This window comes from Epinephelus moara, chromosome 13, assembly GCF_006386435.1.
Source record: "Epinephelus moara isolate mb chromosome 13, YSFRI_EMoa_1.0, whole genome shotgun sequence".
Lineage (NCBI taxonomy): Eukaryota > Metazoa > Chordata > Actinopteri > Perciformes > Serranidae > Epinephelus > Epinephelus moara.
Window position 1 is genome coordinate 13,719,676 of NC_065518.1, and position 12,296 is coordinate 13,731,971.

General features: G+C 41.7%; 1 protein-coding gene across 1 annotated transcript in view; it reads left to right on the forward strand.

The window, feature by feature from the left end:
- The window catches only part of LOC126400190 (poly(ADP-ribose) glycohydrolase), a 31,790-nt gene extending 25,115 nt beyond the window's left edge, over positions 1–6,675 (forward strand). Inside the window, exons 16-18 of the mRNA XM_050060750.1 lie at positions 3,699–3,804; positions 6,032–6,160; positions 6,450–6,675. Coding sequence (XP_049916707.1) covers positions 3,699–3,804; positions 6,032–6,160; positions 6,450–6,625 — 411 coding nt within the window. The 3' untranslated portion in view covers positions 6,626–6,675. The remainder of the gene's footprint in view (positions 1–3,698; positions 3,805–6,031; positions 6,161–6,449) is intronic.
- Positions 6,676–12,296: the final 5,621 nt, after the last annotated feature.

The window sequence follows — 12,296 nt, forward strand, 5'->3', positions numbered from 1 at the left end:
GTTATGTTTTAACTTTATCTGCCATTTCACATCATCAGATTTTATGACTTCAGTGTCAATCCATTTGCGTGATAATCATGAAACCGTTTCATAACAGAATAACAAATGTAAGCCGAGACGACATTGACTCATGTTTACTTTTCTCTAGGTAAATATTTGAATTGTAGATAAGTGCTTTATGGATATAATCCAGACTGATGGATTGTCATATTTATAGAGAACAAGCTTTATCGTATTCATTACACTGTCCATTAGGCCCAGAATGAATTTTAATGAACATAATTGACCTCGGGGCGATTAATCAAATCAATAACATTTACATCACAGATTTTTTAAAATGGGAATCTCTCCATGTGTGCAATCTTCCCAGTCAGAGATGTCCATTTGTAATAAAAAATCAAGACGTTGATGTTGTCAAGTCAGAAAGCATGGAGGAGTTTGACAGCTCTGACAAGGGTGTGAAGAATGCGCCAACATATAGATCAATCCTGTTTCGAATATTGTTCAGCTAACTGTCACGTCTGCCCTTTCACGGGAAGAATTTATGACTGGTCAGGGGGAGGCTGGGCGCTTACAATTAATTTTCACCATTCACTTTATTTCTAATGTGAAAATTAATGTCCATAGCCCCTCCTTGGATGTCATGTCAAATGCTCTTGTTCATGCATATTGGTTTATTCTGTAATGTTCCATTATTAACATATAAAGCCCACGCTATTTCACACCAATTGCAGTTAAATTTAGGAAATAGGTGTGAAATGACACAGTGTTGACAAATGACACAATATTAAAAAAAGTATGTTCAGCCAGGCCAACCAACCTTTATGTGCTCATGCACTGAGTGGTGTGTCAAGCGCAGGCCTGCAGGCAAATGGAATTACTTTGCTGCTTTCCATTTATGTTTGATAGCATGGAGACGTTCTGTAGGCTTGGTTCTTATAAAACATGCCAGTGATCTGGAACAATAAGGTGATCCCAAGACCTGAGGCTCCTCAGAGCTGATTCTGATTTTATGTACCAAATGACACATCATTCCCAACTTACTCCAGCAACCCAACCTCATGTAGCTGACAACTTGATGTAATGTCATCCCAAGAAAACCTGATTCATTCACAGTTTTGATGACGGAAGGGTAATGGAGGTATCTGAAATTACTCTCCATTTTCAGCCACTTTATTTGAAAGGTTTGCGGTTAATTTATTGTCATTGTGCAAGACAGGGTTGCTCAATGAGATGCAGTTGTAGTCCCTTCATGCTATACAAAAAAGTGTGGAGGATGAGGTTGAGTTGACGAAAGAAGCTGCTCTGTAGTCTGGTGGTATGGCGGCAGATACTTCTGCATTGCTTGCCAGACAGCAGCAGGGTGAACAGGCTGTCACTGGGGTGTTTTTTTTTCTCCCTTAAGGCTCTGTGAAGGCACCTCGTCTCACCGATATCACTGATGTTCGGTAGATGAGTGCCAATGATGCTCTGGGCGGTTTTAATCACCTGCTACAGAGCCCACTTTGTGGCGTTTTCTGTCAGGATGCTTTCTATTGCTCTCCTCTAGAAGTTGACAAAAACTTGGCAGGGGGATTTTGCCTTTCTGGATGTACAAATTTTAAGATTCAAGCCCTCAGAAATTCCCACAATGAAAGAAATATGCAGTGTTCACAGCATGCGTGTGACTTTTTGCATAATGCATAATGATGGTGATTCGGAGGTGTCCAAAATCTCAATAGAGAATAGAGGGTTCTTCCCAAAGAGCTGAGGTTCTACCCAAGATTATTTGCTTGTTTTGAAGAAGAAGAAGACGAAAGGGTTTTTCAAGGGTTCTTTGTGATTCAAGGGTTCCATTATGAACCTTTTTCGTCCAAAGAACCTTTTTTAGAAAAACGAGTTCTTCAATTGTTGTTGAAAGCATGGGTATTAAAATATCCTCACCCTCAAATATTCAAATGTTCACCCATGTTTCAAGTGGACCTTTTATATGTATGTGGAATCCCCTTCATCAATTCATTTTACTTGTGTTCTGCCATAGTTGATATCTTTACCATCATGTCATGCTATACAACACCACAATGTCTACTGAAATTCTTCTTTTTTATTTATGGGTACCCGGTACTTGGCATTTTGTATTTGGTTCTAGTTTCGGTTCCCAACCCTACTGCACTGTTAAAATAGTGAAGTCTGTAGTAGTGTTAGTGATTTCACAAAATCTCCACCCTCAAAGACATGAATGTGGACTATGAGTGTTGTAGGTTACCCTGGACTACATCAACCCCGGCTCTTTAGGAGCCTCATGAAGCCCAAGGCTGCTTGACATGGTTCCCTTGGCCCCCAGGCTAACCTCTTAACCAAAAACAATGATTAGATGGAGAGAGATCTGTAGGGGATGTAGTCAGTTACTAGTTTTAGGGCCCCTCCTGGGCGACTACTACTACTAAAACCATGATTAGTGGGAGAGAGATCTATGGGTGATGTAGTCAGTAACTGTTTTTTGATCCCCCACGGGTGACTACTCATTAGCCCCCTTAAGGCTCGGACATACTTTCTGTATTACATGTCCTTGGACAGCTGTGGTCACATGGACACACATGCAGCTCCTAATTTACAACTTAGGGTCCACGTCAGCCCCCAGCAGAAAGCGTGAGGGCTGGATGCTGAGCTTACTGTCCTGCTACTGCCAGCATCGGATGAAAGTGAAACGAAGAAGAAGCAGCTGGGTCTGGAGTGAATGTCCCTCGAATATCCAACTTGAAAGTAATTTCACAGTGGTGAGGCAGCTGCAGCTGGCTGGACTGCAGTAACTGTGGATTTGGAACAAAAGTTTGGTGTCTGTGTACTTTCTGTGCTTACAAAAAATGGACTGCACATGGATGTCTGTAAAGGGGTTTGTGCGGACCCTAACAGACATGTTATGCTGACCCCCGCAGACTCGGAATTTATAAATTGGCCCGTAGAAGGTGGAAAGGCTCTGGACAGAATCACCAGAGAGTGTTTTGGGTGGAAACTTTAATAAATGGTTCAAGGTACCTGATACCCTTTTCCCACCAACATGGGACAGGTTCCATTCCAGTTCCTGCACCTAATTTTGCGCCATTCAGAGGATTTCAACCAAAAATAAATTGGTTTAAACCTGAATAGTTGGCTCCCAGCTGGAACCAAAAATAGCAGGTTTTCCATGACCTGAAGTGCGAACCATGACAACATCAGTGAGCATGTCATAGCGTGTGATAGCCTTCCACGTCTCATTATTAGTTGGTCCGTGCTAGTTTTTCTGATAAAAACAAACATACACTGTATATAACAACAGAATTTTGGTACCACATCCTCGATTACAATGATTATGCTCAAACACTCAGAAACGCGGGCTGGTTTGCAAGGTAGCACCAAGGTTCCAAGACACCTGATTGAAGCTGGTTCAAGAATCAGAGCTTATCCGGTAGAAAAGGGATATGATAGGATTCCAGGTGGAAGCTTTATAAATTAATAAATAAATAAAAAACCTTTTCTAGAGTGTCAACTTAACTATTAAGTGTTCAGAATGTAGAGAATAGTGAATGATTTCAGATACAGCAAATATTTTACAGTGTTTAATCTCCTTGTGTCTGCTACAGAACACTTGTCCGATCATATCGAATTGTGTTTTGCTTTCCTTTTATATTTCCCTTCTAACATATTGCCGTTGATCTTCCCTTTGCTCTGTTTTTATTTAGGCCTACTGTGGCTTTGCTCGCCCTGAAGAACAAAGCCAAAACCTTGCAGCAGTGGCTACAGGGAACTGGGGCTGTGGGGTTTTTGGAGGTGACACACGTCTGAAAGGTAAGCACTGACGTAACACTCCCATTAGTAGTAGAGCTTGTGGAAAATTGTGCTCGGATCATCTTGGTGCACTTGGCAGTCTAAGCGGCCTCTCTTCCTGAACATAGCGGAATAAATTTCAGCTTGAAAGACTCCAGCAGATCAGCGCAGGCATCCATTTGTCTTCCGGGAATGCGTTCATTTAGTTAAGGCCTATTCGTCGCCTTCCTTCTATTGATCAAATGACAAAGTTAATATGTTTCATTAATAGTGAAATTGATCGCCTGCTCGAGTCCATCAATCCGTTACAGCTTTCTGTCTCAGCCTTGTATCACTGTCACTGAGCAGGGAGCTTCAGGAGAGTTTGTGCTAACCGTTTGCAGTAGCAGCTCTGCTTCTTACTTTCTACCTGAGAGCCACTGCGCTTGCAAACTATACATTCACATTTGTTAATTAGCAGCAGCAACGTAAAGCCCTCCATAGGTACAATCACCTACTGTCTGCTTAATGACAAGCCTCCCGGGAAGAGCTTTGTAATTCAGATGCGGTTCTCCTCCTGCCTTTACCTTCTGGGGCCTCAGATAGCCACCTATTTTTTAATTGTCAGATAATTCTTGGGAAAAGCTGTTGAATCAGAGCTAAGGAGAGAAACTGCTGAAGTGTAGACATATTCAGCTTCTGAAAATGTTGATTCAGTTATGCTCGTTAACTTGCCTCTGTCCTAACCTTCATTAATCAGCAGACATATTTCCAGTCTCTTAAAATATTCACAGCTCTCCGGGGCCAGACCTGGCCTCTCTTTGCAACTAATCCAGAGTTCTCAGTGGGGGTGAGACCTATTCCCCGATTACTTGCCTTTTAACATACATGCCACAGCGGCTGGTGGTGCCACACGCTTTTAATGGTAACATTAACTACTAGATGACTCGTCAAACTTTTCTGTAATTTCACAAGTAAGAAGGTGATAATGTGCGAACAAACCTGCAGAAAAAAGCCTCAAAGGGACAGTTCACCCCAAATCGAAAATACATACTTTTCCCTTCAGCTGTAGTGCTATTTACTACTCTAGATTGTTTTGGTGTAAATTGCTGAGTGTTGGAGATATAGGCTATAGAGATGGCTGACTTCTCTGGAATATAATGGAACTAGATGGTGACCTGTATGACCTGGAATCAATTCACAGCCTTTGCGGGACATATATTTAAGACGCAACATATGCCTTCAAATGGTGCAACAATGACATAGCACCGTAGAACAGTTCACCAAACATTCTTATACTCCTCCTCGGATAAACATCAAGCCTAACTTTCTGTGTTCGTGTTTGTGTGTGGGTGTGATTTCCTGTCGTTTCTAGAACGTCACAACTTACAATATCTGGCAACAACATCTGTTTCCCATCACAATGTTTCACCATCACAATGTTTCACCATCACAATGTTTCACCATCACAATGTTTGCCAAGTCACTCTGCTCTTAGACTTCTCCCCAGAGTGAGACCATTCACGGTTACTCAATTTTACTAACTAACTTGACCTTAAGGGTCAAATATTTCTAGGCCTTTTCGCCACCACAGTGGCACTCAGCTTGAGGTGCTCAAAGCACCAAAAAAATACATTTGAAAACTCAACAGCAATGTCTCTTTGTAGAAACCATGACCCAGTTGTTCGCAATAATCCACAGCCCTTGTTGTGAGCAGTTTCATGTGGGAACTATTTTCATTCTGCCAAGCTATACCCACCAACCATATCACTGTGCAGAAGGACGCATGCATCTACTCATAGACGAGAGGCTCTTGCTTGTGACATCATAAGATGTAATCATTAATGGCGTCTTCCTCGGCTGAGCTGTAACGTTAGCCAGCTCAGTGAAACTCTTGAAATCCTCTGTCTTTTAGTGGGGTGGATTGTGGAAGACCAGTGCAGTGACCAGTCTGTGGATTTTCTTGGTTATGGTTTCTGGAAAGAGACATTGCTGTTGAGTTTTTAAAATATATTCTTTTGAGTGTTGAGTGCCATCTATTACATTCGAAAGAAGGCAGACATCTCTACGGCCGATATCTCCAACACTCTGCAACTCACACCAAAACAATCTACTTTGATAAAAAGCACTACAGGCCAGAGGAAAAAAATATATATATTTTAATTTGGGGGTGAACTCACCCTTTAAAAGGACAATCCTTCCACTGTAATGAAACAGATTTTATGCCACTCTCACTGTTGAGGTTTAACATGGGCTTCTTCTCCTCCAGCTCTGCTCCAGATGCTGGCAGCTGCTGAGGCGGGCAGAGATGTGGCCTATTTCACCTTTGGTGACAGCCAGCTCATGACAGATGTCCACAAGATGCACTCTTTCCTAACTCAGAGGAAGATCAGTGTCGGTAAGAAAAACAACCCTGCCTGCTTCCTGTTCATGTGCAGCTGTGTTTATGCCTTCCTTTTTGCAGTATGTTAAATTTCACTGCCAAGGGTGAGATAAAAATGATATAACAACATGGTTAATTATGTTTTTGGAATATTTCCTGTTGGGATTTTGTTGTAAACAATGTGATCTCATGAAACAATAATGTGGCTCCTGAAAACTTACTGAAAACTCAACATTTTTTGCAGTGATATGCAGTCCTTTGTAGAGACTAGATAACATACACAGTCTTCTTGTCTCTGTCACAGGGGAGGTGTATGAGCTCCTGGGGCAGTACTACAGCTCAGTGTGCAGGAACTGCCTTGGTCGACGCCCTGACGTCAGCCTCTACTCCTTCATCTACCAACAGGTCAGCTCCTCCCTGGCGCCAGAGGACTCCGACAGGGGCTCGGCTAGACATCACGTCCCTGCAGACTGCCGTTAAGGTCAGGTGGCTGATGAGTCACCGTGCCTTATCTTGGGAAAACGTCACAAAACCGAATTAAAACATTCTCCGTCTGCCTTTAAATTTATTTTTTAGCTTAATTGTTTTTTGTAAGACAAACTTGATTAACAGTGGGGGATTTACCAAATGTGTTCTCCACCACTGGCAGCTGAAAATGACAATCTGGCATGCAGATCCTTTTCACAAAGAACTGGACTGCAGAGGGTGATTAGTTATGACCCTGTCTGGCACTGTGTTCATTTTGCTGCTGCTGGTAATACACCAATGTATTGAGCTTCAATACGACGCAATTGTGATTTTAATGGTGAAGCAAAGGTTGCCATCCATCTTCTGAGTTTGTCATGTTTCCTTTTTTTACACCCACACATATCCAGCCTAATTGAATTGGCTGTCAGAAATCAAGTTAAAGGAAAAGAATAACAAGAACGGGGTTTGGAAAGCTTGGAGCGGTCTCAGAAAACGGTTTGATTTAAAGAGCAGCCTGGCTCTTAAGGGGATAATCTCTTAGCTGCCGCATTCACAGCAAAGTTCTAGTTACAATCACGGGTCCATGAATACATTTTTGGGTTCTTTGCTGTATGTGACACACTCCAGAGAACCCAGATGCGCTTAAAATATTAATTTGATTTGTTTGTTTCTGTGTTTTAGAACTAATTTCAGCGTGAAACTGTTATTTTGATGAAAAGTGAGATGTTTTTCTGAAAGATTTTGTTTTACAGCCTAAATAAAATCAATTTAAATGTAAAATTCAGGTTTTTAATATTGCCTACCTTTTATTCTGAAGCGCCATTTGAATAGAGCCACAAATGTCAGCAATACATCTCCGAACAATCAGGCTGAGGGCCTCTTGTCCCGCGGATGTTACAGGCAAAATGAGTTTCCATACAGCCTTGCCATTTATCTTTCCCCAGCTATTGCTTCAGCCTTTCACTCACAGTTTAATAAGGTCATACCTTTTATATAAACTGTACATGACACCTCATTAAGTAAAGAGTAGATCATAGAGCATCCAGTCAGAGGCGAGAGTTGGGCAGTGGGGCTCCTGGGTGATTTCTCTGTCTGTCAGGTGAAACACTGCTTCATTTGCATCAAGAAGAAGCTGTTTGGTGTGAGTCACAGAGGTTAGACCTTTGGCACTTTGTACTGAGGTTATATTTTGTTTTACTTATTGATATGTGACAATATTCTTGGTACAAAATACAATTTTGCCTATGACATTGGGTTCACAATATTAAAAATTGAAGCTGATGTGTTTATTAAAGTAATGATCTCAAAAATTTTCATGTAAATAAATGTCTGTAAAGTCACTGTCTATCGCTGAAGGAGGTGGCGTAATGGGGACTCAGCCGAAGGCCCAGTGATAAAAGCATAAGCAAGCAGTATTACGAACTGGATGTCTGTAGGTGAGTTTCCATCCACCTCTTTGTATGTATATTTTCAGTTTGGAAAGGACAGCATTTTTTTAAAATATTAAAATATCACAAAAAAATATTCTTACACTTGGAGAAGTTAGAAAAGTTGCTGTATTGATAAAGGTAAATGTGACTAAATGAGATGGACACACAAAGTATGACATACAGGCATGATGTACCGTCACTGTATAGGCCACTGTAAGCCATCTTCATCGTCTCTAGAGGTTTTTATTATGCTCACATACACACAGAGCTGTTATCGGAAATGTTCCATGAGCACACAGCTGTGGTGTTAGTGGTTCAAAACTTGCTATTTCCATTGTCCAGTGTGCTCCCCATTACCTATACATTCATTGTTTTCCTTCATTTACTTGCGTTCCTTAATTATGTCATCTTGTTGCACCCTCTTCTGAAATGTCACCACCTCCAAATATTCGCATAACAGTAGTAGCTGGGCTCAGCCTTAAAGATAGGATGAGGAGCTCGGACATCCGGAGGGAGCTCGGAGTAGGGCCGCTGCTCCTTTGCGTCAAAAGGGGTCAGTTGAGGTGGTTCGGGCAGCTGATCAGGATGCCTCCTGGGTACTTCCCATTAGAGGTGTTCCAGAACACGGTGGAGGGATTACATATCTCATCTGGCCTGGGGAGAGGGATGTCTGGGGGTGCTTTGCTTGGCCTGCTGCCCCGGATAAGCAGATGAAAATTGATGGATGGAGTAGTGGATGGAATACATAAATTTGCCTTTTTAAAAAACGAATTAGCTGAATCTTCTGTTAAAATATGCGCTACATTTGGACGAAAACCCAACTAGTGTTGACATTACTGGAAAAAAAACACAAGCGGTGCAAGTGCAGTGTTTGGTCGGCTGGAGAGGGTTGGCGGAGCTAAGGCAACAGACCTGGGGCCTCAACGCGTATGCACAAAACGTGGCCTAAAAGAGGCGTACGCCACTTTCAAAAGTGTCATTTCATGACACTTTTGAAAAAAATATTTTGACTTCACTTATTGCTCCCTCCCAACACTAAATCGTTTCAATACTCTTGTTATGATATTTTTCTGTTACACCCCACAAAATTTGTAGTTTCGTCCTTTTTCCTTTATTTTCTTCCAGTCTCTGCTAGTGTTGTGAGTAAACTGTCACTGTCACCAGACAACAAAAGAAAAGAGTGCCGACTACAGACATTATAACTTTGACGAAAAGACTTTGTGCAAACTGCCAGTGCCAACTCACTGACATCACACAGGCAACATTGTCTGGATCTCTGGGAAGTGAGATCCAAAAACAGCCTCTTGTTTTCAGCCTCTTGTGGTCCGATCATTATGAACATGATACTTAGTTTTGTGATGCATGTTGTGACTTTTTCCTCATTGTATGATTATCTAGTTACACGCCTAATAAGCTGTTGTCTGCCCAATTACAGAATACCCAGTCAGCAGAACCTTATTGACTAAATATTTTTAGTTGAATGTTAAATTAGTTTTGTCCCCAGAGTGCGCAATATTGAATGGATCTTGGGAGCCTGTAAGTGAATGAATGAGGTGTAGGTGTCTAAGCTTTGTGCTGTCGGCCTTCATGGAATCAGGACTTGAAATCGGAGGGGGTCTCTCTTTGTAGCTTGCTGAGTTCAAAACAAGCCTTTGGTGACATCTCTCCCGAGGGGATCCATCATAGACACACAGGGGTATCTTACTGAATTGATCCCTCCGCAGTGAGCCCCATGTGTGTCGTTGACCTTTCGGCTGCCATCTGTCATGAAGTCACAAACCTGAACCGTGTCTAGTCTTTAAAACATGATCACACTTTGACACATGACTGTGTTGTAGCTAAGGTGGAACAGTTAGATAAATAATGCTGATTGCACAGAGCACAGAGGGGTAAGTGCAAAAAAATTATCACATTTTGATTTGTTATCAATCCCCTTTTAGCTCCCTGGATCTAATGTAAGTATCCCGTTTCCTCTTTTTTTGCTATATTTATGAAATACATGTTGCACTATGTAACGGCAATAGAATAATGACACCATCAGTGTTTAGACTGGTTCCCTACAGGCCTCACTTTCACTATGTAACTGTCTGTCACTGGTTATGATCTCCTGGGTAAAGTGTGAAGCAGCCGAAACAGGAAGAGGATAGCGCTTTTGTTTTCCCCAGTAGTTATCGGTGGCTATCCCCACTTACCAAAGAGTATAATTTTTAATGGAAGCTGTAACATGAAGCTACGATCAGACACCAAACATTTGAAGCTGTGGACGGGTGTGACAAGCTACAAATCAAAGCTGAGCTGGCCTCAACTTTTTTTAGAGCTCCAATGATGCGGTGAAGTGTCAGCCAATCATATGTCAAAGCATTTACCGAAATGACGAATGCTACACCTCAAGTGTAGCAAAATAAAATCTAGTTAGCATTGTTATATGTATTTTTAGCATCCAGGAAGATTGTTTCTGAACCCTGCAAGTTCAGCAGTCAACTGCTGAAGTAGCAAATTTGGGTCTCAGTTGGGGTTTGATGTTGAGAATTGGGGACGTAAACATCCTGTATTTACAGTACGCTCAAACATTTGAATTGAGTAATCAATGCCAAGTTTTCTTTAGTCTACTGTATGAATTATCAATGGACCCCTGAGAACAAAACAGTTCATCATTAGATTCTTTTTGAAGCTGGAACGACACTGCCATATAATCTCTCCACTTTTGCTTTGTTTCAATCCAAGAAGGTCAGCTCTGATAATGTAGGGTGCTGTATTATAAATGTGGAGGCCTATTTAAATTCATTATAAGCTATTTACTTCATATTTCCTTATCATTTTTAATCATTAGCGGGAGCTCCCTGTAGTGTTTGGAGGAGCAACGCGAAGATGACTTGGCCACAGATTAAAGGCATTATCAGCTGAATATTGATGTGTTTGATGGAACCCTGGGAGCTGTGGCTTACATTTGTTTGGATTCGACGCATAAGACGAAAATAAGATTCGTTGTCATGAGCCGCCTTTTGGTAATTATTCATACTTTGTCCTCTCCATGATAGAAATCATATTTTATGAATAGACATGGATGCTGCTCAGATTGTACATACTGGGTCATTGGAGTACTTGTATTTTCCTGTGACCAGAAGTCACCTGTGTGAAATTAAAAATTTAATTTTAGACATCAAAGGCAGTTATGTTTCTTGCCTACTCTCATTAATACGTGCCTTGCAGTTTTCCAAGGGATTTATTAAGAAATGTTTTTGTATTTGGCAACACCCTCAGCACAGGTGCTTTTGGTTAGAGTCGCTAGCTTCCTGGAGCTGAACTCATATTTGTAGTGACACACTTCAGCAAGACACATAGAATCAAAGTTGTAAAGCTGTGGTTAGGAAAAATGGATCCAGACTAATGAACACTAATTGTCATTAGAGCAAATTACAGCCACTGAGATAAAAGACTGTTACACACCCATGTATAGAAGCTGAGAACAGCCACGCTAACGGCTGCAGCAGTGAGAGCTGAGAACACTGCCTTGTCATGCATATGTGCATCATCTGTTTCACTGATTGTTAACTAAACTTGCTGGGAGAAAATACAGATGTGTACGGAAGCCGAGAATGGCCGTGCTTGTAATTATGTTTTCTAACACTGTTTTCATGAGATAACAAGTTAATTATCTCGAGATAACTGAGGTACTCCGGCTTCCTCCCACAGTCCAAAGAAATGCAGGTTAATTGGTGACTCTGAATTGTCCGTAGGTGTGAATGTGAATGTGAATGGTTGTCTGTCTCTATGTGTCAACCCTGTGATAGTCTGGTGACCTATCCAGGGTGTACCCCGCCTCTCACCCAATGTCAGCTGGGATAGGCTCCAGCAATATTAAAAAATATGTTTGCAATCAAGGCCATTTTTGGCTTCCGTACCCATCAATGTTTTCTCCCGTCCCGTTTAGTAAATCAGTGAACCATAATGTTCCTTAGCAGACAGGATGTTTTTCCTTGTCATGCTCATGTTCTTCTTTTAAATCAAATTTGCGCCATCACAATTAACAAATCTGCGGTCCGTAGTCATTTGTAAATGTCCTCAGCTCTCACTGCTGTATCTTTTAGCGTGCGTGAACTCGGTGTGACCTAAATGTTTCACCGCTTCCTCTGTGTCCTCTGTGGCGCCTCAGCAGTGTCATAGCCGCTATTGTTTGATGGTAATTGTGTCTCTCCTCCGGCTCTACACATGCTGAGATGGTTTCCTCGTCCGAGGGCAGTTCCTTCACTGCC